The sequence below is a fragment of the Perognathus longimembris genome, chromosome 2, assembly GCF_023159225.1.
Source record: "Perognathus longimembris pacificus isolate PPM17 chromosome 2, ASM2315922v1, whole genome shotgun sequence".
In the NCBI taxonomy this organism is placed as follows: domain Eukaryota; kingdom Metazoa; phylum Chordata; class Mammalia; order Rodentia; family Heteromyidae; genus Perognathus; species Perognathus longimembris.
Window position 1 is genome coordinate 48,020,667 of NC_063162.1, and position 26,915 is coordinate 48,047,581.

General features: G+C 38.8%; 1 protein-coding gene across 6 annotated transcripts in view; it reads right to left on the reverse strand.

Annotated features, from left to right (window-relative positions):
• Positions 1-2,986: 2,986 nt before the first annotated feature.
• P4ha1 (prolyl 4-hydroxylase subunit alpha 1) overlaps positions 2,987-26,915 on the reverse strand; it is a 61,444-nt gene continuing 37,515 nt past the window's right edge. For 2 of the 6 annotated variants that reach the window (XM_048339005.1, XM_048339003.1), the window contains exons 8-15: positions 24,523-24,699; positions 21,100-21,170; positions 10,198-10,297; positions 9,726-9,779; positions 8,488-8,553; positions 6,792-6,860; positions 6,088-6,184; positions 2,987-4,565 (exon numbers count right to left, since the gene is read on the reverse strand). In XM_048339005.1, coding sequence (XP_048194962.1) covers positions 4,495-4,565; positions 6,088-6,184; positions 6,792-6,860; positions 8,488-8,553; positions 9,726-9,779; positions 10,198-10,297; positions 21,100-21,170; positions 24,523-24,699 — 705 coding nt within the window. In that variant the 3' untranslated portion in view covers positions 2,987-4,494. Of the gene's footprint in view, positions 4,566-6,087; positions 6,185-6,787; positions 6,861-8,487; positions 8,554-9,725; positions 9,780-9,911; positions 10,095-10,135; positions 10,298-19,983; positions 20,055-21,099; positions 21,171-24,522; positions 24,700-26,915 lie in introns of those variants that run through there. The other 4 variants (XM_048339007.1, XM_048339004.1, XM_048339006.1 and 1 more) reach the window with 3 other exon arrangements.

The window sequence follows — 26,915 nt, forward strand, 5'->3', positions numbered from 1 at the left end:
TCCCAGCCCTTACTTTCTTGATAATAGCAATTTTGACGTCTTATTGTCATTCTGAATTGCATTTCCTTAAAGAGTTAGTGATGTTTTATCTTTCATGTGTCTGTGGCCATTTGTGTACTTTCAGAGAAATGGCAATTCAAGTTCCTTGTCCATTTAAAAACCTTTTTTTTTTTTTTAATTTCAAGGATTTTCTCTCAGTTCACAGGATTATTTGCATGCTGGTACTGAAGTAATTGACTAGCATGGATTTGGAGCAAATTTTGAAATTGAGACCTCTTCAATTAAGATTATTCCTTAGTTTTTAATTTTTTTTTTTTTTTTTTACAAAAACCTCCCTGGACTTAGAGACAATATGTAATTCCAGCCTTCTACTTCCAACGTTTATCTTGACCCCTATTGTCTCTTGTAGCTACAACCTGTAGTTCAATCTGTTTTTTTAACTCTTAATATCAACTTTTGTCTTCTAGAGAGCTTAAGGATTTCTTTTTACATTTTTATTTTACAGGTTTTCTGCCTGTTTTTACTATTAGCGACCTCCTTAAAAGTTTTTGCAGTACATTTTGATTTCCTTATTCCTATTTGAATTTATCCTCTATTTCCTTTGTAGTTATGGGGAATACGTATTCTCATGCACTGCTGAGCCATTCTAGTGAGGAAGATGGGCTCCTCTGAGACATGTTTCAGTAGCCCAGGACATCCTCTGATTATATTGAACTGCAAGCTACATTTACACAGAAAAAATTTAAAACAGCCAAACACTTTACTGGTTTAGTAACAGTTAACCCCACCAGGGTGGCAGGGCACTGGGAAGATATAAATTTATTTTATTCTGATAGACCTGGCAATTTATGACACTCTGGTGTTTAACTTTCTTTTTTTTTTTTTTGGCCAGTCCTGGGCCTTGGACTCAGGGCCTGAGCACCATCCCTGGCTTCTTCCCACTCAAGGCTAGCACTGCCACCTGAGCCACAGCGCCCCTTCTGGCCGTTTTCCATATATGTGGTGCTGGGGAATCAACCCAGAGCTTCATGTGTAGGAGGCAAGCACTCTTGCCACTAGGCCATATTCCCAGCCCCATCTGGTGTTTAACTTGATACTATTTCCTTTAAATAAAACACCTACTTTTGCCATAGTGGAAAGAGGTTCTGCCAGCTATGGTATATCTAGCTCATCATCCAGGTTAAAATTACATTTAATTTCCTAATGCTGCCTATTCTTGGTGTAGTTTCCAGTTGGTTCATCTCAAGTGTGCGGCAGTCCACTGGAAGCCACGCCTTCACTAGTTGAGCCCATGCTGTGCTCCCTGTGCTCTTGGCTTCTTAGCTGGATGGAGTAGACATCTACTACTGACTTCACATGCACCAATGTAAAGTGATATACTCTTCTCAGCATCCATAAGATTTCATTCAGACACAGACAAATCAGTCATGTAACATGCACATCATTTTACTACCTAAAATCTCAAGCCTGCCTCTGAGGCTTGAACTCAGGGCCTGAGCACTGTCCCTGGCTTCTTTTTGCTCAAGGCTAGCACTCTACCACTTGTGCCACAGCACCACTCCGGCTTTTTCTGTTTATGTGGTGCTGAGGAATCGAACCCCAGGGCTTCATGCATGGTAGGCACTCTACCACTAAGCCGCCTTCCCAGGCCCTCATTTAATTTTAAAGGACCATATTGCTTGGTTCTTCATTGCATCTGCCATTTCAGTAATACTATGGTCTTTCTTATGGTCTCCCTAGGTTAACACCCGATTTAAACACAGTATTTCCCCGCTGTCTAGGATGTATCTTTCCAATACCAACTAAGGTTAATGAATGGTGAAACTTTCAATCTTGAAGGACAGGCTGGCTTATAGTTGGGGAGGAAAATTGAGTTTCTGTATTTTTCTAGGATAGTTCAAGCCCTCATTTACTGGAAATGTCAGCATTCAAAACATGATGCTTCATAGATTTTCCTCTCTTTTCACTTGGAAAACCCACAGAATCCTCCAAAGTAGGCTTCTGAGATTAACTTCCTTTTAATGTTACTCTACTTCCCAGCACAGCACAGAACTTCCCTATTTCTTTTTTTTTTTTTTTTTGTGGCCAGTCCTGGGCCTTGAACTCAGGGCCTGAGCACTGTCCCTGGCTTCCTTTTGCTCAAGGCTAGCACTCTGCCACTTGAGCCACAGCGCCACTTCTGGCCATTTTCTATATATGTGGTGCTGGGGAATCGAACCCAGGGCTTCAAGTATACGATACAAGCGCTCCTGCCACTAGGCCACATTCCCAGCCCCTTCCCTATTTCTTATTAACAGAGAACTATTTTTATGCTGGGTACTTAAACATCTAGCCTAAAAATCAACTGTGGAGGCTGAGGGCATGGCTTAAGTGGAGGAGTAACTGCTTAGCAAGTCCGAGGCCTGAATTCAAATCCTAGTACCATCAAAAGAAAAATCATCTACATGTCAGGTGCTAGTGGCTCACACCTGTACTCCTGGCTACTTGGGAGGCTAAGAGCTGAGATCTGAGGATTACAGTACAAAGCCAGCCTGGGCAGGAAAGTTGGTGAGACTCATCTCCAATTAACCACCAGAAAATTGGAACTGGAGCTGTGGCTCAAAGTGGTATAGTGCTAGATTTGAACAAAAAGAGCTCAGGGACAGCATCCAGGCCCCAAGTTCAAGCCCTACAACCAGTCAAAACCAAGATCATGGGCTGGGAATGTGGCTTAGTGGTAGAGTGCTTGCGTAGCATGCATGAAGCCTGGGTTCAATTCCTCAATACCACATAAACAGAAAAGGCTGCAAGTGGCACTGTGGTTCAAGTGGTAGAGTGCTAGCCTTGAGCAAAGGAAGCTCAGGGACAGTGCCCAGGCCCTAAGTCCAAGCCCCAAGACTGGAGGGAAAAAAAATCATCTATGGCTGCAAAATGCTGAAAGGATGGGAATGATCAGTTCTCAGTTGGTAAAATAGTTGTGATACAAGAAAAAATAGCCGAGAGGAAGGAACTTTATAGTTCATTTTATGCACAGGTAAAAAAGCACAGAAAAAACCTTCCCAAAATATTTTTAAATGCATAAAGGAAAAAGAACCCTTGTGTGACTAATGCATCCTACAAAATGTGGACAGTTCACAGGTTGCTCGTTTTCGAACTGGAGAAAGCTTTCTGTACATAGTGACCCCATAACCACAGCGAAGCTCTCTTGGAAGGTCTTCAGTGGTACCGAAGAACAAACTCAGGGCCTCGCATGCTGGATGAGTTCTGCAAGGTAAATGCTTACTCCAGATAGGATGCTACCTCGTAGTGTTTTTGTAAAACACATTTTGATTAAATAGCTGAAACTTTAGAGAGCCTAACATAACATAGAGAGCCTCTCATAACATTATGATGTCAGTGTGAGGGAAAACCTATGCCCTGGGTACTAAAGTTATGTAAGTTAGAATTAACCTGTTATTGCTCTAGGGTACATTAGATTTAAATATAAAAAATGCCACACAGAAACAAACATTTTTTTAAAAAAAAGATTTAAGATCATAAATACATCATTGTCATAACACATCTCAGAATTTTTAGTAAACATTTTGGCTTTTAAGAAAATGATTATTTTAAAAAATCACTTCCCTCATCATTGAAAAGGACCTTGTTTTTTAAATTCCAGTCTCCTAAGGCACAGTATTTAATCACTAGAAGGCTAATCTCACCACCTGCTGTAGCAGAGTAGGTACTGGCACTTAAGAAAAAGGTAAAAATTTCTGAACAAAAATAATTCATTAGGAAATAGGAGAAGCAGACCAAATAACAAGCGTTTTGGTTAGAAAGGCCTAGTGCTGTTAAGGCAGGGCTTTCTGTTAAATGTTTTTAATTGAAGTACTTTCCAACAGATTTGATTCACCACAGAGCATCCATGACAAAGGAAGGCAAAATAATACTTTCTAACTTATAAGGGGGGGTGGAATCTAGAGTAATTTAATCTAAGAGCCAGATGGAAATTGGGATTACTAGTGTTCATGCAGATGTAGAAAATGAAACTGAGAAGTCTAGATGAACAGAACCCCTAGGCAACACTGTGAAGTAGCTACCTGCTTGCTAATCAGTCCACACTGGCATACCACCCACCAACATGCGCTGCAATACTAAAATTAAATACTTGAACTGTATTTTTATCCAGTCAAAATTTCTTTAAAAAAATAGCACATAATTAAAAATTCCTGGGCTAGGGGGCATAGGCTCAAGTGGTAGAGAGTATTTGCCTAGCAAGTACAAGGCCTTGGGTTCAATCTCCAATTCTGGGGAAAAAAAAAACCTCAATTTTAACTCTGCCTTATGTCCTGTGACACCACATGGTGATTTGGGGTCATTTTAAACAAAATGTCCACAGATGAAATACGGGATGAGGTTCATGACTGAATCAATCATGGAGTGTTAGTCAATTGTAAACTCGGAAGTTTCGTTAGGACTAGGAACTGTGTCAGACACATTCGAGTACAACAGGAGAGGGTGGAAGCCAGTTTGTCATTCCAATTCTGACAAGGTGCACGGTCTTCGAAATTCTTGTCCACGTTCATGGAGCCATTTGTTGGATACTGTAAGAGGAGAAGAAATATATCAATTCTCCCTTCCTATATGTATATTTATAGATGTGTATATATAAGTACATATATTTGCAAAGGCCACCCATGGAATTAGGATCCAGATATACAAAGAATATAATAGTTTTACCAGCTTTCAAAATGGTCATTTAAGAACACTAGCTGGGCACCAGTGGCTCACAATTGTAATCCTAGCTACTCAGGAGACTGAGATCTGATATCACGGTTTGAAGCCAGTCTGAGCAGGAAAGTTTTTAAGATTCAATTAAGTACCCAAAAAGCTGGAAATGGAGCATGGCTCAAATTGTAGAGTGCTAGCCTTGAGGAACAAAGCTCAAGGACAGTGCCCAGGCCAAGCACAAAAACAAAAAACTTCTCTAGAGGAGCAACTTGATCAATCTCTACTAGATGCTTATTAAATTTCCTTGCTTCCACAAGAGTTCTTGTCATATTTGGGGTGCTCTATTACTTGAGCCATGCTAACCCTTTTTGCTCTACTTTCCAAATAGAATCTTTCTTGCCTTTTGCCTTGGCTGGTCTGGACCACGTGATCCTATTCTTCCCTTGTAGCTGGGATGGCAGGCAGTAACACTGAACGCAGCCTTTTCTTGGTTTAGATGGGGTCTCATGTGCCTTTCTTCCTGGACTGAGCTCAAACTGTTCTTTGAGATACATTCTTGTAATCCCAGATACTAGGGAGGCTAGGCTGTATGTCTGAACCTCCTTCATTTCTTAACACTCTTTTATATTCACGAAAGCTTGCATACAGTCTGTATTCACAGAAGCCTGCCCATTTGCCTGTGGCCCAAGGTTACTTTTGGCTTCCCAACCTTTTTGCCGTTTTAGCTCAATTTTGGTCAAAAAGTATTTAAACTTGAGCACTCCTCAAACAGTCCAGTGGTTTTTAAATGTTATATGCACTGGGTGAGATTTCTAAATCTTGCTCTCACCCTGGTAACTAGGCAAGTGCTACTGAACCCTGACTTGGGGCTAGGGACATCCACAGTTCATTTGTTCATGTGGGCAACCACTGACTGGAGGAGGGCTCTGAGTTTTGTTGCTGAAATGCCCCTCTGGCCTGACACTTAACAGGCTTGGGAAACTGTCTTTAGGTGACAAAATTGAAGCTTTGAAGAAGGCTCCCAAATTTAGGGATTACCTTTGCTGCTTATATTAGTATGCTCTTGCTCTACATTATACCGTGACTTACCCATTAATATAGTCTGAACCAGATTGCGACTTATTGCGAATAACAAGTAGAAATGAAATTAAAAATAGTCTGAGCTAGGTGTTAACAGCACATACCTATAATCCCAGCATTCAGGAATGTTATAGACCTCTCTCAAAATGTAAAAGCTCATAAAAATGTAAAAGCTCATAAAAATGCTGATCTGAAGAATGCAAATTTATTAAGAGACTTTCTTGTACCCTCCTGCTAGACACAATCCAAGACAGCAAGTATTGATTATAATGGTTTCAAAGTGAGAAATTCTCATAGATAACAGGAAATATTTACCCCATTTGTTTCCAACTAGCACCGGACAGGCTGCATGCCGTGTACTATAATCTCCTTCTCCGCTGGCAAACAGATTGTACCAGAAAACAGCAGTTCCCTATGACGAAAAATTCAAAATGATTCCCAGATAGTGTCAGGTAATCACTTTTTACAGTCCTTACACTTTCCTCTGTTGTCTCTATGGTAATACATAACTTTAATTCTGAGTGTGTTTTGACATCACCACAGACCCACTTGATTAACACCTGTAATCCTAGCTACTCAGAAGGCTGAGATCTGAGGATCACGGTTCAAAACCAGCCCAGGGAGGGAAGTACTATCTAACCACCAGGAAACCGGAAGTGGTGCTTGGCTCAAAGAGCACTAGCCTTGAGTGGAAGAGTCAGTGCCCAGGCCCTGAGCTCAAGCCCCCATGATCAACACCATGAAAAAGTATTTATCAAAACATTGTGAGTACAGAGGGAAAAGTAATGTGGTCATATAAACATCAATTTTAGAAGTGAAAACTTCAGTAATCCCTGATTGTATCTAGCCTCTATATACACCTCTAAATTGTGCCCCCCCACACACACCAGAAAAACAAATAAATTACATAGTCTCTAAATGTGCTATCTTTAAAAATGTAATTCACTAATTAGGCCATGACAGACAGGGGTATCTCTTCATTGGAAAAAAGACAAAATCCCACAACAAACCCCACTTACTTTTTTAGGCCAAACACTAGCTCCTACTTCAGGAAAAACAGTAGCTCCTCCTGCAGACACATCACTCATCTATAAGAAGCAAAAGGATATGATCAACAGAATCGGTAGAAAAAAACCAAAATGGGAACAGGCATTTCTTTGAGGCATTTGATTGTACTAGTAGAATGTAATCTCCGGAGGCAAGGCAAGGATTATGTTGCATTCATTGCTGAGCTTTAGTGCACCAAATTTAAATTCAAACAAGAGAAACTGAAATCAGCTGTATAATTTCTCATGCTACAGAATCAACACCATTAACTTTTTCTAAAGGTTAGAGGGTAGGCAAGAATACAAAGACTAAGAAGCAGAGATGCAGTTTCATAGAAGCAGAGATGCAGTTTCATAAAATTCAAATGGGGATAAGAGAAGGAAAGTATAATGAAATAAGCAAAATTTAAGGATACATCTTGTTAAATTAGAAAGTTACAACATTATGGCCGATTGTATTTTCCAAATATAATACATTCCAATGTGTCTCATCCTACCTGCATTTTCTGGTTTTTTTTTAAGCAGTGTTCAGGGTTGCAGCTTCCTGCATGCTATGTAAGTGCTCTACCACTGCAAGATGCCCCCACCAGTATAGGGTTTACCCAACAATCACACTCACCCAGGGTAAATACCTAATTCCCTCAACTGGAAGCTGGGCAGAGCAGCTTGCATTTATAAAATATAGCAAAAATTATACTCTGATTTCCTGGCAGCAGACACTAAGAAACATTGTGTTTCTTTTGGGATGCTTGTTACATCTGGGTGTCCCTGAGGCCAGAATGCAATAGATAAATACACCTTCCAGAGGACTTCCCACAGAGCCAGACAGCTGGGACAGGAACTAAGAGATAAGCTTAGTACCAAAGCATGAGGCCCTTATTTCATACATATCCCAATACTGTCCAAAGGTCATTTGCACACTAGAAATGAGCCACTCTCCATCTATTAAAAGTATTCTTTTACTGTGAGATTCAATTGTAGCAATAGAAAACTGGAACGAATAAAACAATTTGGGGGCTGACCATGTAGTAGTTTAGTGGTAAAGTATACGCTTACGATGCAGGTGGTGCTAGGTCCCATCCTCAGCATAACACACAAAATGCAATGAATTTAATTATTATTAAGTGGTACATTATAGGAAGTGGTAGAGTACTAGCCTTAACACTAACAGGGACAGCGCTCAGGCCCACACATAAAAAACATTAAAAAGTTTTGCCAGGTGTTGGTAGCTCACACCTGTAATCCTAGCTACTCAGAAGGCTGAGATCTGAGAATCATGGTTCAAAGTCAGCCTGGGCAGGAAAGGCTGTGAGACTCTTATCTCCAATTACCCACCAGAAAACCGGAAGTGGCACTGTGGCTCAAATGGTAGAGTGCTAGCCTTGAGCTGAAGAGCTCAATGGACAGTGACCAAGCAAAAAAAAGTGGTTTACTGTTAGGACCTCTGGGGTATTATAAAGTACTACTTCTTGATCCAGGTGCCAACAGGTTATATATACACCGTGCACTTTGTTGATACATTTATATATTTCTGATATATTCATTTTTTCAGATCCTGAGGCTTCTACAATGAACATCTGTATCATAAATTGAAAACAAATTAATTTTCCATCTCCATTTCACAAGTCATGTGATCAAACCAATTTAAAACATTTTTGTCATAACTTACATAAAATAGCCATGTAGCAATTCTATTGCCTGTCCCAAGCTCTCTGAAAGCATCTGGCTCATCTTTCTGTGAATAAAAGTATAAAAATTCAGTAATCCAACGAAACACTAATAATCTGAAAGTTTTGCCAAACATAACTCCAAAAGACTCCCTTCAGTGTCTCATACTGTATATACTACCACTCAAGCACATTAGAGAAAATCGCAGATGTGTTAGTACATGAGGGCAGTAAAACTTCAAATCAGGTTCACATGAAGGCTGATCTCAAACTTGTGTCACCCAGGCAGGTGCTGCTTGTGAGACAGCATGTACACAAATGGCACTGACTCAGGTTCTCACAGAGATCTGTTTTTCCCAAACCCATCCTGCCTTTTAAAAGCTGTGATCTCCAGGTGGGTCTCTCTCGGGTCCATCAGTAAGTCAGGGGCAGGGCTTTGCACAGAGCTGGCAATACCGAGCTCTAGGTTCCTAGAGGCATATGGGTCCACAGCCTCTTTTTTTCAACTGTCTGATAAGTTTTTTTCCAGGCTGAAGAACCAAAAGATGTACTTTATTTGCTAATACTGAAGTCTTCACAGTGATACTAATTCCCGGCAGGATATATATATATATATATACATATATATATATATATATTTTAATAGCAAAGTGACAATCCACATGTTGACTAAGATGATAGCTCCTCTGAGCTCTCTTCTCAACTTTATAACTTCTGGGCTTCTATGTTTATTTCTGCATTGTCCAATTTTTCCATGAGCCCCACTAAGTCAACTTAGCTAGAACCTTCTTTTTTTTTTTTTTTTTTTGGCCAGTCCTGGGCCTTGGACTCAGGGCCTGAGCACCATCCCTGGCTTCTTCCCGCTCAAGGCTAGCACTCTGCCACCTGAGCCACAGCGCCCCTTCTGGCCGTTTTCCATATATGTGGTGCTGGGGAATTGAACTGAGAGCTTCATGTGTAGGAGGCAAGCACTCTTGCCACTAGGCCATATTCCCAGCCCAGCTAGAACCTTCTATCCTTACTGTGTGATCATGTTCCTCATGTTCTACCTTATAGCTTGATTTAGCTACCATGCTCTTTTCCCAATAGGAATTTTCCATTCACTGAACTCTACCCCCTAGCTAAAAATTTTTTCCTTACTGTATTTGTAGTTAAGCAGTGGCTCCTACACCACTGACCTGGCCCCACCATAAATAACTAACACTGTAAATTTGTTATGGGCTCCATTTCATTTACTTACCCGTGCAAAATCAAAATGGGGTTCATATTGTCCTCCAACTCCATAATTTGCTACCTAAAAAAAACACAACAAAAACCAAGCATGGATGGATGAACTATTAATGTTTCTAAGAAAATAGATGAAAAACTAGAAGCTAGATGCTATTTTGAGAATCTTAAATGTTTTTCTTTAGCCAACTTTGAGACATCCATTTTCTCTTCCCAAATATTTTCTTTTGGAATTTAAGCTTTAAAAATTCCCAAAGCCTCAAATGTTGGCAAACTCCCAGTATAATTAAACCTTTTTCTTACATAAAGAGGAAAAGTTCACACCACTTCATTTACTATGACAATGTCCTAATGGCAAAAGAAGGAAGAAAAACTGGGTATGGTGGCCCAAGCTATGATGCAAGTCAGAGCTATCTGTTCTATGTCAGGAAATAATCACCTAAGTATTTAAGTGAAAAATTAACAAGGATAATATGGTTACCTACCTGTAATTCCTCTGCTGTGGACACATCTAGTCCTGTTAGATCTTGTATTCTCATGTTAATTCGAGACACCACAGGGTTTTCATAGCCAGAAAGCCAAGCACTAAGGGCAAAAAGAGAAAATACTAGTTTTACTGGTATTGCTTCATTCATTAAAAAAAAAAAAAAAAACACATACACACACACACAAAAACACCTAGCTGGGCACTGGTGGCTCACACCTGTAATCCTAGCTACTCAGGAGGCTGAGATCTGAGGAATGCAGTTTGAAACCAGTCGAGGTAGGCACATCTATGAGATTCTTACCTCCAACTAACCACCAGTAAATGAAGTAGAGCTGTGGCTCGACATGGTAGAGCGCTAGACTTGAGCAAAAGAGCTCAGGGGCAGCGCGCTACACTTCATCCCCAACCCCTGGATTTGGAAGACAGAGTCTCACTATAAATACCCAAGCTAGCCTTTAACTTATGATCCTCTTGCCCTAGCCTTCTGAACGCTGGATGACAAGTGTATGCCACCATGCTTAAACAAGACAATAAGCACTTAGATTCGATAAAATGTTGTGTGTGTGTGCCAATCCTGGGGCTTGAACTCCAGGCCTGGGCACTGTTCCTGGGCTTTTTGTTCAAGGCTAGCACTCTAACACTTGCCACTGCTCTACTTCTGGGGATGGTGGGGTTTTTTTTTTGTGTTTAATTGGAGATACAGTCTCAGACATTCCTGCCAGCGCTGACTTTGAACTGTAATCTCCAGGGTATTAAAAAGAGAACAAAATTAGCCAGGTGTGGTGGCTTATTTCTTGAATCTTAAGAATGTTATTAAGGTGTTAAGCAGAGGGGGTACCATTTCATAAGTCAGGTAATGAGTACAATTCTTTTTGGATGTCACTCCTTCCTTCGTTTTCCTCATAATACAATTTTTAAGAGATGTCACATTTTACAGTTAGAAGTTAGAAAAGTCACCTTCCCAAGTCTCTTTCTTTCTCGTTCCCCTATGTCTTGAGGTCTACATTCCCTTGCGCCAGCCTCCTGAGTGGCTGTGACTACAGGCTTACATTCAAGAATTTCTAAACATTCTAGAAAAATACATGACAAACTGAAGACAATAGTTTCTTCCATATAAAGTAGAGGAACTGTGTTGGAAGTCAAAGGAACTTTAGCCTGATGTACACAATGCTTTTTTTTGTTGTTTGGCCAGTCCTGGCACTTGAACTCAGGGCCTGAGCACTGTCCCTGGCTTCTTTTTGCTCAAGGCTAGCACTCTGCCACTTTAGCCACAGCACCACTTCTGGCCTTTTCTATATATGTGGTGCTGAGGAACAGAACCTAGGGCTTCATGTATATGAAGTAAGCACTTTACCACTAGGCCACATTCCCAGTTCCCACAATGCTTTTTTATAAGAAATAAAACCAACTTGCCTCAATTTATTAGAGCACTCAAAAATATTCTCTAAAAAATATTGATGGTTTACAGACATAGCTCAAGTGGCAGAGTGACAGTGTGACCAGAAAAGGCAGGAGTTGAAGGCCCTAAGATCAAGACGTGAACTGGAAAGAGGGAAAAAGAAAAAGAAGGGGGAAGAGTCTTGAAGGATGTGGAGAGAGAAAACAATGCTGACAGAGAAGCTGTAGCTCCCAAACACTGTTGGTGGAAAGCTGAAATGGTACAGCCACTGCCTGGAAGTTCTTTAAAATATTAACCACAGTTATAATATGGCTCAGGAATTCTACTTCTTTGTAAACACAGAAAAGCTATGAGCTGGGAATGTGGCTTAGAGGTAGAGTGCTTGCCTAGCATGCATGAAGCCCTGGGTTCGATTCCTCAGCACCCCATAAACAGAAAAAGCTGGAAGTGATGTTGTGGTGCCAGCGGTAGAGTGCAGCCTTGAGCAAAAAGAAGCCAGGGACAGCACTCAAGCTGAGTGCCAGCCCCAGGACCAGGACAGGCAAAAAAAAAAAAAAAAAATGGCACCGAGGAGATACATACATATATATATGAGCTATTGCCACATAAAAAACTTTACAGAGCCAGGTGCTGGTGGCTCATGTTTATAATTCTGGCTATTTGACAAGCCGTGATTAGGAAGTGTACCCGATTTCAGCCATAGTAACAAAAATAGATACAAAGACCAAAGGAATAGAAGACCATGTATCAGACTACTATCTGATTCTCAACAATCATGCCAAAAATATACAATAAAGTATCTTTAAGAAATGGCACTGAGGGCTGAGAATATGGCTTAGTGGTAAAGTGCTCGCCTCATATACATGAAGCCCTGGGTCCAATTCCTCAGTACCACATATATAGAAAAAGCCAGAAGTGGCGCTGTGGCTCAAGGGGTAGAGTGCTAGCCTTGAGCAAGAAAAGCCAGGGACAGTGCTCAGGCCCTGAGTTCAAGCCCCAGGACTGACAAAAAAAAATGGCACCGAGGAAAATACATCTTCATGTAGAAGACAAACTAGATCTCTCTCTCTCTCTCTCTCTCTCTCTCTCTCTCTCTCTCTCTCTCTCTCTCTCTCTCTCTGTGTGTGTCTCTCTGTTCAACATTCAACTTAATGTAGATCAATGACTCTAATGTAAGACCTGAAACTAGTGTAAGACAATATAGGCAAAGTATTTTAAGATAAAGGTATAAGCAGCTCCAACAGCTCATATAACATGGAGAATTGATAAGCAGGTAGCTAGGCACCAGGAGCTCATGCCTGTAATCCTGCTACTGAGGAGGGTGATATCTCAGGAAGCTATCTCCCAGGAGTTAATTAACAATAAGGTGGAAGTTGAGCTGTGGCTCAAGTAAGAGAGTGCCTGAATTCAAGGCCCAGTACCAGCGTGCACGTGCACGCGCACACTATACCACCACCAACAATAATATTGCTGGGTGCCAGTGGCTCATGCCTATAATCCTAGCTACTCAGGAGGCTGAGATCTGAGGAACAAGGTTCAAAGCCAGCCTGGACAGGAAAGTCCATGAAACTCTTACCTCCAATTAACCACCAGAAAAGCGGAAGTGGCGCTGTGGCTCAAGTGGTAGAGCACTATTCTTGAGCTGAAGAGCTCAGAGACAGTGCCTAAGCCCAAATTTCAAGCGCCACAACCGACAAAAAACAAAACACAAATCCAATAAATCAACAGGGTCGCATCAAATTAAGATACTTCTGCACAGCAAAACAAACTATTACCAGAGTGAAGAAATTACAGAATGGTAGAACATCTCTTCCAGTTACTCAGGACTCTAATATAAAGAACTGGTTATCCAATCAATCAATGGTTCAATAAACTGAACAGTTCTTTTTTAAAAATGAGTACAAATAGCCAATAAGCACATGAACAAATGTTTAAAAATATTTAATGATCAGCAACATGCAAATCACAATACTCAAATTCTATGTCACCCTAGTTAGAATGGCTACCAAGAAAACAGAGTGCTAGCCTTGAGCAAAAAGAAGCCAGGGACAGTGCTCAGGCCCTGAGTCCAAAGCCCAGTACTGGCCCCCCCCCAAAAAAAAAAAAGAAAAAGAAAACAAAATCAAATGCTAGTGAGGATGTAGGGGAAAAGAAATTCTTAGAAGCTAAATGCAAATTAGTGGTTCTCCTCCCCTCCCCCCCAAAAAAACCAAAACAACCAGTATACAAGTTTCCTCAGAAAACAGACATAGAACTATTATCCAGCTATACCACTCCTGGGTATAGGCCTGAAGGAATTAGAGAATGCATTCTATGGAGGAAAACAATGTAAGAGGAGACACATCAAATGCACTGTCTTCATAATCCTCTGGAACTGAATGCTGTTTCCACAACTACTTATTTAAAAAAAAAAGGGGTAAAAGGTAATTCTAGTGATGCATGGGCAAGTTATTGCACTTACTTTAAATTCTCATGTAAAAATCTCTCCAAAATAAAAGTTCCTTCTTAGCTGAAGAACTATATTTACTTAAAACATTTTATTCATCTGAATCTCACTTTTAACAAGTCATTACTGCTAAAGTGTCTTCACTGACATTATTGTAGATCTAGCAGGTAGTCTAAGACTTGAGCTCTGAATTTACATTGTTTCTAACCTGGCTAAATATTCAATGGAAATAATTCTGTAATTTATGTTGTCTGTTGATTCTCATAGATCTGGGAAGTCTTATGCATTAAATCATTAGAAATGTCTTCTAGTACAATTTGGTTACAATATTTAATAGGAAAAATCATTTTTGAAAATATCTAATTTTTCTTGTACAATAAACCCAACTTAGTACTAGGAGGAAAAAAACTCTTTCTCAAAGTAACTTCCCACTAAAAACTAGTGGCTTGAGCTGGGCACCGATGCATCACACCTGTAATCCAAGCTACCCAGGAAGCTGAGATAAGACTGTGGTTTGAAGCCAGCTCAGGCAGAAAAGTCCCTGTGAGACTCCTACCTCCAATTAACCACTCAAAAACTGGAAGTGGTACTGTGGCTCAAGTAGTAGAGTGCTAGCCTTTAGCACAAAGAGGCTCAGGGACAGCACCCAGGCCCTGAATTCAAGACCCAGGATTGAAAAAAATTAGCAGCTGGGCATGGTGGCACACATTCCAACTACTGAGGAGGTGGAGACAGGAGGATTGCAGTTTAAGGTCAGCTGTGGCAAAAGTAATATTCTATCTCAAGCAAGCCAGGCATGGTGGTGCACATCAGTGGTCCCATCTACTTGGGAGGTGGAGGTGGAAGGATCCTCATTGTCCAAAATTAGCCTGGGAAAAGTTAATATGAGAGCCTCTCTGAAAAACAAACTAAATGCAAGGTCTGCGGTCATGGCCCAAATAGCAGAGAACTAATCTAGCAAGCCCAGTAAGCATGAGGCTGAGTTCATCCCCAGTACCACAAAATGAAACAAAAATTAATATAGCCCGAAAAAAATCTTCTTTTTGGCCTTAGTAAACAAAAGTGCATTTAAGTAATCTTTCCACCTTTTTCCTTTCTTAAAATGAGATTTACTATTTAAATTTTCAATGTTTAATAATTTAGTACTTAATTTAGTTAAAATTTTAATGTTCAAATTACTGGGGCTTGAACTCTGGGCCCTCAGCTCGCTTTTTCCACTCAAAGTAAGCACTGTACCTACCACTTAAGCCACACATCCATTCAATGCTCTTTGCTAATAACGAGATAAGAAGAATCTCTGGATTTGTCTGCCTGGGCTTCTGGTGATACTCAGATCCCAGCCTCCCAAGTAGCTAGGATAATAGGTATGAGCCATTAGTCAGTGCCCAGACCACCCCCCCCCCAAAAAAAATGTCAGTAATATGTTTTTTTGAATATAATCACTATTTTCTAACCCAATGCATACAAAACTATTTAGAACTAGCTGATATAAAGCCAGTTATTTCTTTCCAAAAAAAAGGGAAAGAAATTTAAGGTTCAAAGTGCCAATGATTATTCCCTAAGTACTTGCCAAATGATAAGCCAAAAGTTAACATATGGTGATGTAATAGAAATGAAAATTCAGGCTGGCCTTTAATTTCTGAGCTCAAGCAATTCTGACTCAGCTTCTGAGTTAGCAGGGACTACTGGTATATACCACCATGCTTGGCTTAAAGGTTTTTGTTGTTTTTTTTTTACAATGAAGGATTTTGACATATATTTTACTAAAGAAAATTCTGTTTGCTGGAATAAACTTGTGCTTCCACAGGAGAAAAAGAACATCACTTAGAACTTCCATAAATATAAATTCCTCTATGGAACTTTTCAAATGCATATATTCCCAAAGCTAAAGGGTTAAAATTTAACTGACATCAGAAAACAAATTCTTCCATTTCATATTTGTGATTCCTTTTTCTTATCATTTATCTTACAGTTTATGAAGGGAATAAAATGTTCATTTATCTTACTAACAGGAGTCTTAAAAATTCAGATTTACATTTGTGTGATTAGCAAATATATCTGGCATATTGCTAATTAACTGGAGATGGAGCCTCGAAGAATTTGCCTGAGCTGGCTTCAAAGCTTGATCCTCAGATTTCAGCCTCCTGAGTACCTAGGATTATAAGCATAAGCCACCAATGCCCAAATTACACCAGTAATATTCAAAAGATTTTTTTTAATTTAATTTATTTATTTATTGTGCAAAAAGGGTACAGTTACATAGTAGGGCAGTGTGTACATTTCTTGTGATATCTTACGCCCTGTTTTTCTTTCCCTTCTCTAGGTCAGGTACACATATATACCATATACAATGTATCAAGAACATATACAGTAGCCACGTGGCCAGGCCCAAGAAAATTCGCCTAGGGCTTTAAATGTAATATCGATATTAGACCATATGTCGACAGTAGTCTTATATGAACGTATATACATAGCTTTTGAGCTATTGTATTCCACTGAGAGGCCGATTTTTGACCTTTATATGTTGAGTAGTTGTTTGGTTTTAGTTACATACTGTTGGGTCGCTCCCCCAATCCTGTGGGAAATACTATTTGACAAGCAGTTTTTGGTTTCACAGACCTGGTCTCTACTGTCTCTCCGTCTCCCTTTGTTAACAGTCATATATCAGGGATATCATGCCTCTCAAAAGATTTTTTGAATACTTCCTAAAATACTTGTTAATATCTACAACATGTCTGCATTTTTTTTAGTTTACAACTAAAATTTTCATAGTAGTAATTAGTTCCAAATGATTTGTTTTGCTAAAAATATATAATGCTGGAAAATTATTCACTTTTAACATAGCTGTAGATGGTAAACACAGTAATATTATATCTACCATAATCAAAAATGCAAGAGTGGGCCAAGTGTTGGTGGCTCATGCATTTAATCCTAGCAACTCAGGAGGCTGAGATCTGAGGGTTTCTGTTCAAGGCCAGCCAGGCAGGAAAATCCATGAGACTTTTACTCCAACTAACCACTAGAATACCTGAAGTGGCCCTGTGGCTCAAGTGGCAGAGCACTAACCTTGAGCTGAAGGTCTTAGGGATAGCACCCAGGCCCAGAGTTCAAACTCCACAACACACAAAATAAATAAATAAACAAAAAATACATGAGTGATAGAGTGCTAGTCTTGGGCAAAAGAAGCTCAAGGACAGTGTCCAGGCTGAGTTCAAGCCCCAGACTGGCCAAAACAATATATATATATATTTTTTTTTTAAATATTTTGGGTGCTGGGAATGTGGCTTAGTTGTAGAGTGCTTGTCTAGCATACATAAAGCCCTGGGTTTCATTCCTCAGCACCACATAAACAGAAAAAGCCAGAAGTAGTGCTGTGGCTCAAATGGTAGAGTGCCAGCCTTGAGTAAAAACCTCAGGGACAGTGCCCAAGCTCTGAGTTCAAGCCCAGGACTGGCAAAAAAAAACAACAACCATAAACATAGTCAGGTGCCAGTGGCTCACGCCTGTAATCCTAGCTACTAAGGAAGCTAAGATCTGAGGATAGGGATTCAAAGCCAGCCCAGGCAGAAAAGTCCCTGTAAAACTCTTATCTCCAATTAACCACTAAAGAATCTGAAGTGACACTATGGCTCAAGTTGTAGAGGGCTAGTCTTGAGCACAAAGAGGCTCAGGGACAGCTCACAGGCCCTGAGTTCAAAACCTACCATGGGGGAAAAAAAAACAACATGAACACATAAGGGCTAGAGTTGTGGCTCAAGTGGCAAAGCTCCAACTGTGAGCAAAAAAGCTGAGCAAGAATGAGGCTCTAAGTTCAAACTCTGGTACCAATACCCTCCCCCCCCCCCAAAATTGTTTAGCTCTTGGAAATTTTATTATACATAAATTATATATTATGTATGTTATAATATGTGTGTGTGTGTGTGTATGAACTTACATTTTCACTCTTTTCTTATCCTAGAACAGTGGCTCTCAGAGAGGTAGAGTCCCTAGAAGTGATGGTGGTAGAGACTTTTCCCACATGTGGCAATGTTTGGTGACATTTTAATTGTTACAACTGAAGGACTGGTGCTAGGGACATGTAATGGGTATGAGAGATGTTGTTAAACATGCCATGATGTGAGGATCATGGTTCAAAGCCAGCCTGGGCAGGAAAGTCCATGAGACTTTATATCTCCAGTTAACTATCAAAAAAAGCTGGAAGTGGGGCTGTGGCTCAAGTGGTATAACGCTAGCTAGCCTTGACCACAAAACTCAGAGACAGCAACCAGGCCCTGAATTCAAGCCCAGGACCAGCATGCATGGGCATGTGCGTGCATGGGCATGTGTGCACGCACACACGTGCATGGGCATGTGTGCACGCACACATGTGCACACACACACAAACACAATCCCATTAGCTTAAAAAAGACCTCAACAACCAAGAACTATTCAGAAATGTCAAGGTTGAGAAACTTTGCTTTAGAGTGATATACATTTTTCAAATTTAAAACAATTTTTCATTATTATTTTTTAAAAGCACCCAGATGATACTGACACATTTCTTTCATCCCCAACTAGGAACGATCGCATATCCTTATTTACTTAAATACACATATCTATTTAATCATTACTTGCTAATAATCCAATGTACTTTAAACATTTTTGTTATAAGTACCACAAGTTCACTGTCTTTTCAAACATTTATTGTTTATTTCATAAAGTAACTTAAGGTAATTTTTTTACTGTAGTTAGGGAATCAAAGGAAAACTAGACAAGCAATCTATGTTGAGTTATCTCTAACTCAAGAGTTAGAAAACGTTAACAATGATGAAGTTGTTAGGGACCAATTTTTAAGTTTGGATATGTTTTTATAGAACAGTCTGAAATTTGGTTTGAGTAGGCTCTAACACCTAATGTAAGGAAGAAAAATATATTTTCACTTTAAAGAATTGTAAAAACAAATTTTCATTTTTGTTTCCCATTCAGCGCTTCTGAGTGTTCTCAGTTGTTTTAACCCCTCTATGTTTAAAAGAAAAGTATAACTGTGAGAATTTGCTGGTCATTATGGAGTGACATACATTTTTATACTTCAAACTCTTCATCACACTGTATTTCTCTAAAATAAAAAATATTTATGTAACTGACAAAATATGAACTTCTATACCATAAAGGCCCATGTTGAAAAACAGGATTTCAAACTGAATTAGAATTATTATTAACCTACATTAACCTAATGAACACTGATTAATACTATCAAATTTAAAATATATTTAAATGTTCCTAATGAAATGGATAGGGTTTGTATTTGGTTTTAAATATGGCTAAATATTACTTAGGTTTAGAATTAAAAAGTATTTAGTGCAATTATATTTCTATTTTCATTTTTAAGATAGCAAAGAAACCTTTTTCATGTAAGTAAGCCAATAGAAAAGGAATTCTATTGGAATAATTAACTCATTACACCTCAATTCTATAAGCTTTTTTTCTAAGTTACAGCGTAATCTATTTTTAAATGTTATTTTACTAACATATCAGCTCATTAAATTCTTTTTAACACTATAAAAGCAAATAATTTCAAACTGACTTGAAAAGGCTTTATTATGTATTGATTCAAAGTATTTATTTTATAGTAAACTCCTGCTTTACAAGGGAGTCCAAATTAGGCCTTGTTTTGTAAGGAATCTTTGGAAACGTCTCTTACTTCAATATAAAGTACAATTTCATTTACAGGGTCTGGGAAGCCTCATCAGCTATTTTGTAACCTAATAGTCTATTAAATAACCCATAACCATGTCTGCTTACTGATCCATCATGAAAATTCAAGTATAGATATCACCATTTGGCATACCCATTCCTAAAAGCCAAAGTTTAGAAACTAAACTATGTATTCTGCAGAAATTAAGATTCTCAAGAAGACAATAATTCAAATATGACTAAAGGTCTCTCCATTGCTCCCTTACCTCTTAGACACTCTGTACTGGGCTGTGGTCAATTTTCCAGTCTCAGGGTCATGTACTGTAGCTCGGCTCAGCTACAAAAACAAAACAAAACAAAAAAAAAAAAAGAGAGAGAGAAAGGACGAGGACTTAAAATCCAGTAGCAGGCAATTTTGGACTTTTGTTCATTTTGTTTTGTTTTGTTTTGCCAAGCCACAGGTGATTGGAAGGATTCAGATTGGCCCTAGTGATAGGTAATGTTTCCAAATCAGCAAAAACATTTAGAAATGTGGCAGTAAGAACAACCACTTCTAAGTAAGAGAAAAATAGTATGAGATATTTGTTGTAGATTTATTGTCCTCTCACTTAAAAAAAAATCATTTCATGCTGTATGTAAATGACTTATAGCACTGAGTTTCACAGGAACTTTCCCAGAACTAGAAATTTAATGTTCTTCAAATATTTTGAAAGTAAAAATTTGTCTCTTTAAATTCATTTCTTTCTTAAAAACTCTCACCAAGATAAAACTTTTTTTCAGTTTCTCTGCCAAGTAAAAGGCAACTGAGTTCACAAGTAGTTTGTAGACTGAGTTCTGAACGTTAACTCTGTTCTTTTCATAGCCAACTGAGTCACCAGGTTTTCAAAACTAAAATCCAACAGGAATACAAAATACTCCATAATGACAATGATATTGTATAAGCTAAGGACAAATGCTGGAACAAATGTTAATACAATCACCATGAAGGATAAGAAGAATCAATGCAGGACTGGTGACTGTCGGAGAATTGTATGAGAAAAGACTTCTGAGAAGTTTATTTCCCATTTTAGCAACAAAGGGAAAAAGTAAACAAGTATCAAGTAGTTTCCTGGATATGATACATGATCCTTAGAAAAATACAAGTATATTAATTCCTTAAATGTAACAGACCACATATTAAAAGAACTTCATTACATATTATCGAACTTCTAGTTTAAGGAAAAAAACCTGTGAAACACAAAGCAGTCTTTGTGTTGTCCTATTTATGTATGAGGCGGCCACTTGAGCTGGAGACTGAAAATGACCCTTAAACGAAAAAAAATCCTGTAGGATGTACAAAGCATTCATTAGATGGCAAAATATGCAGCACACACATCTCTTACCTTTTGCTAATTCTGTAATGTACCGTCTCCAAGTCTCCTGTTATTGGGTTTGAAATGGTGGCTCGCCTCAGCTGTGGAGCCAACCATCAGAATAGTTGCATTACAAGACAAAAACTGAATCACAATTATCTAACCAGTTAGAATGCTGGGTTTCTTTTCTTTCAACAAAGAAATGCAAATAGAGAAAATAGAACCATATACTTCCAGTCACCTTGGTTGGGCCTTGAAGTGTATTTTTTTTTAGATATTTGTGTTTTTAAAAAATTTACTTGTTTTTATGTTGCACGAATAGAGGATACACCAACAAAAGTCTGCAAATTATATTTCTTCAGTGGTTAGAGGATATGACAATAAAGGAAAATTTCTAAAATTTGAAGTGTAATTTGTTATAAGAATGGCTATTTGTAATTAATGTTCTCTAAAACCTCTAATTTTAAATCTTCATGGTAGAACTGTTTCCAAGGGCTAATACTGTTTAAAATTTGCTTTATGGTCAATCTTTTATCCTTTCAAGATGTCTACTCAACATATACAGTAAAAAAAAAACACAAAAAAAAACAGTTGTTAGCAAAAAGGCAAATGTAAAGAACTTAGGAATTTTAAAGACAATAGGAAAAAGATGAGAAGCAAGGCAATTACTTCAGACTATTAAAAAACTGAGAGAATGAGCCAGTTGCCGGTGGCTCACACCTATAATCCTAGCTACTCAGGAGGCTGAGATCTGATGATTATGGTTCAAAGCCAGCCTGGGCAGGAAAATCCACAAGACTATCTTCCAATTAATCACAGAAAAGCCGGAAGTGGCACCGTGGCTCAAGTGGCAGAGCACTAGGCTTGAGCATACAGAGGCTCAGGGAGAGAGCACCCAAGCTTAAATAAATAAATAAATGAATGAATGAATGAATGAATGAATGAATGAATGAAATACTATAAGCTCTCAATCTGAGACAGAATTGTCTTTTTATTTGCCAGTACTGGGGCTTGGGCTCAGGGCCTGAGCACTGTCCCTGGCTTCTTTTTGCTCAAGGCTAGCACTCTACCACTGAGCCACAGTGCTAGACAAGCACTCTACCAGTGCAAAGCACAAACATAGCCCCTACTATCACAAATTATGCAGTTGGGTTCCCCCTATTTCATATTTGAGGAAATCACAGGGGTTGGGGAACATCCAAAGTGCAACAAATAAGCCTTACTTTGAAAACACTACATTCTTTTTTTTTTTTTGGCCAGTCCTGGGCCTTGGACTCAGGGCCTGAGCACTGACCCTGGCTTCTTCCAGCTCAAGGCTAGCACTCTGCCACCTGAGCCACAGCGCCCCTTCTGGCCGTTTTCCATACATGTGGTGCTGGTGAATCAACCGAGAGCTTCATGTGTAGGAGGCAAGCACTCTTGCCACTAGGCCATGTTCCCAGCCCAAAACACTACATTCTTGAGTATAAGATAGGAATTTCAAGGAAGCCAGGGACAGTGCTCAGGCCCTGAGTTCAAGCCCCAGGACTGGCAAAAAAAAAAAAAAAGATCAAGACAGGAATTTTTAATGAATATTAAACTGACAGTGGTAAACTGTCTGCTAATCACAAGAGACTAAAATAGAAATTTAAAAGAAGAGTATGATACAAATATTAAGTAGCATTCTGACTGGCAGTGTTAAAAGGATTACCTTATCACCAATATGCATTAGACCAATCTTGTTTTTTACAATAAAATATTTTTCTTTAAAAAAAATATTTTTTTCCTTTCTTTCTTGTAGATCATGGGGCTTGAACTCAGCCTGGATGTGGTCCCTGAGCTCTTTTGTTCAAGGTTGATGCTCTACCACTTTGAGCTATAGTGCCACTTCCAGTTTTCTGGTGGTTAATTGGAGATAAAGAGTTATCACCGACTTTCCTACCCTTGGCTGGCTTCCAACAATGATCCTCAGATCTCAGCCTCCTACTGTGCCAGTCTTGGGGCTTACTCAAGGCCTGGGCAATGTCTCTGAGCTTTTTTTTTTTTTTTGGCCAGTCCTGGGCCTTGGACTCAGGGCCTGAGCACTGTCCCTGGCTTCTTCCCGCTCAAGGCTAGCACTCTGCCACTTGAGCCACAGCGCCGCTTCTGGCCGTTTTCTGTATATGTGGTGCTGGGGAATCGAACCTAAGGCCTCATGTATCCGAGGCAGGCACTCTTGCCACTAGGCTATATCCCCAGCCCGTCTCTGAGCTTTTGTGCTCAAGACTAGTAGTCTACACTTGAGACACAGTTGTTCTTCTGCCTTTTTGCTGGTAAACTAGAGATAAAGAGTCTCACGGGCTTTCCTGCCCAGGGCTGAATTCAAACATCAACCCTCAGATCTGTTTCTTGAGTAGCTAGGATTATAGGCATGGACCACCAGCACCCAGCTGGAATATTTAATAATAATTTTTAAAACTTGAAAATTACTAATTTGGAAAATAAAAATTCTAAGTTCAAATAAGATATTGAGATATTTCCATTTTATGGTTATAATAAGAATCAGCAAACCCATTGGGCCAAATTCAGCTGCCACCTATTTTTAGAATTAAAATTTCATTGGACTATAGCCTACTCATTTATTTAACTATTTTCTTGGGCTGCTTTTACACTATAATGACAGAATAACTGTAGCAGAGACTATTTGATCTACAAAGCCTAAAAAATATTCACTACCTTGAACTCTGTGTAATAAGAAAGCAAAAATATGCCTAGTGATAGTTTATATTTTATTATCAATAAAATGAAGTATTTAAGAGCAAGATGATCGTAAAAGGCAAGAGCATAGTCTCCTACATTCTCACACACAGGATTAGCTTTAATGCACATTACACTGTTTAATTCACATTACATGATTTTTCTTACTAAAATAATGTAGATTAAAATCAGAATTTTTAAATGACATCAACATTTAAAAATTATCATGATGCTTTTATGACTAATTATAGGTTCCTAATATTAATGTGCCTAAAAGGGAATTAAAATAATCCAAATATTATAAGATATGAAAAAGTTGAGCTTTGAGTGATATCTAAGATAAAAACTACAAAATAATATAACATAGTTCTCCAGACAGGTACCAGTGGCTCATGCCTGTTAATCCTAGCTGCTCAGGAGGCTGAAACACCTAAGGATAGTGGTTTGAAGCCAGTCTGGGCAGGAACGTCTGTGGGACTCTAATCTCCAATAAACTATCAAAAAAAAAGGGGGGGCTGGGAATGTGACTTAGTGGTAGCATACATACATGAAGCCCTAGGTCCAATTCCTCAATATCACATAAACAGAAAAAAGCCAGAAGTGCAGGCCCTGAGTTCAAGACCCAGGACTGGCACACACAAAAAAAAATTTATATATGTATATATGTTAACCTGTCATCTTACAAAGGAGAAATTAACAGAGATGTACAGTAAATTGAGGAAAAAAATTTAAATTTACCCTTGGTTTTGCTAGATCTTTGACAATTTCAATTTCTGCATCAGAAATAATATCATGGAAACGAATAATTCGAGGCTTATCCCACTCATCTTCCTGCTTGGCTGGAGCCAGAATAAATTTAGGGTTTCTGTTTCCATCATGGTAACGGCAAAACAATCTTTTTTGTCTTCGTGGAGTCTAAAAAAATGAAAAATATATTAAGAGTAATAATATTTTTAATAATTATCCCGTGTAGATAAGAAAAAAAATACGCTAGCATATGCAGTGTTACTAGAATATACAAAAGTGGTAGTATACTGCAAATATTTTGCATCAAACATGAATCTTAGAATAAAAAATAATCATATTAATGATTCCTAGGGGCTGATGGTGTCACACAGCAATAGATCACTTGTCTAGGATGTGGGAGGCACTGGGTAAATCCAGAGCCCTGAAAAAAAAAACTTCTTTTGAGTGGGAGAGATAGGACACCTTAAGAATAAGTAAAAAGACAGGACTTCCTTTTTAACCATTCCTGCATTAAAGTTGTAAATATCGAACAATGAAATGTTCCTTTCAATATATATGTATATATATATATATACACACACATATATATGTATATCAGTGTAATAAGTCATTATATTGCTGACTCCTTGTTTGGTGTTTTTTTTTGGAAGGCAACAGCTCAGGGTCTTGGTATATAACCAGGCTAGCCTGGAACTCATGATCTTCCTGCCTCAGCTTCCTTAGTGCTGGTATTATAGGCACTCATTAGCCTGCCCAACTTTTGATTCTTCTAAGTACATCAAATATGAGGAAAGAATGATTAATTTTAATTAAGTAATATAACATAATAATTCATTTTTTTACTCATGCACTTTAGGGCCAAATATAAAGCTTTATGTCAATTAAGTCTTCTATATAACAAAATAAATTTAAACATCTGTAAAAAAAATGTTACACATATTATGGGCAGAGTTGACATGTATGTGTCTCATTGACAAACTGGTAAATTATCAGGCTTCTGTTTTGTACCAATAGTCCTACTTGCTGATTTCTTTAAAAGCTATTAAGAGCAAGTTAAGAAAGGGAGAGTAGCCTAGTGGCAAGAGTGCTTGACTCATATACATGAAACCCTGGGTTCAATTCCCAGGCACCACATATATAGAAAGTGGCACTGTGGCTCAAGTGGCAGAGTGCTAGTCTTGAGCAAAAAGAAGCCAGGGACAGTGCTCAGGCCGAGTCCAAGGCCCAGGACTGGCAAAAAAGCAAAACAAACAAAGAAAAAGCCCATCTGCTTCCTGAGCACTGGTGGTTAATGCTTGTAATCCTAACTACTCAGGAGGTTGAGATCTGAGGCAGGAAAGTCTGTGAGACTCTAATCTCCAAATTAATCACCAAAAAAGCCATAAGTAGAGCTGCGGCTCAAGGGTAAAGTGCTAGCCTTGAGCAAAAGAGCTCAGGGACAGTGCCCAGGCCCTGAGTTCAAGCCCTAGGACTGGTGCAAGCACATGCACACACACACACACACACACACATACACACAAATCTGCTTAGTTAGAAATTTGATGTTGCCATGGAAGTATTGTGAATTTTTTTAGGTTTCATATGGCTTTGTGTTTGAGTCCTTATTTTTAAGAGATAAATACTATTAAAGTTTGGATCTAGATGTACTTAAAGGCTTGGTCAATCAGCATGTGGTATTTAGGAGGTGGCAGAACCACCAAGAATTAGGCCTAGTCAAAGTCTACCGTGGGTGTACCTTGAGGGACATATAGAAAACCCCATCTTTAAATCTCTCTGCTTCCTGGCCACCATAAGATGAAACTACTAGTCTGTTTTACTACATTCTCTACTTCATGATGTTAGGCTTGCCACAAGCCCAAACCAATAATGTGAACAAACCACTCACTGAAATCTATGAACCTAGGAGCCAAAATATATCTTTGCTCCTTTTGTTAATCCCAGGTGTTTTTGTCACAGTAGTTAAAAGCTGACTAACATACCTACTAAAGTATTTGAAAATGAAAAAAAGTCTAACAAAATTTATTATTCTTTACATGTGTTCAATAGGTCCCAAAGTACCAACAAAGATATATTCTTGTTTTGCTGTTATTGGTTAGGGTGACAACACTCATCAATATCAAAGCATAAAGCCTAGCCTCAGCACCTCAATAGACAGAGAGATCCAGCTATGAAAGTATTTATGTTCAAACTTTAGTTACTAGTGAAGAAAAAGTACTTCACAATTGTTTATATTTAGTCTAAAAATTCACCTTTTTTTTTTTTTGCAGTACTGGGATTGAATTCAGAACTCTGATGCTGCTGCTCTACCACTTAAGGTGCCTCCAGCCCCTTTTTGCACCAGCTTTTAAAAAACTATTATTACTTTTTTTGTTTTTTTGGTCAGC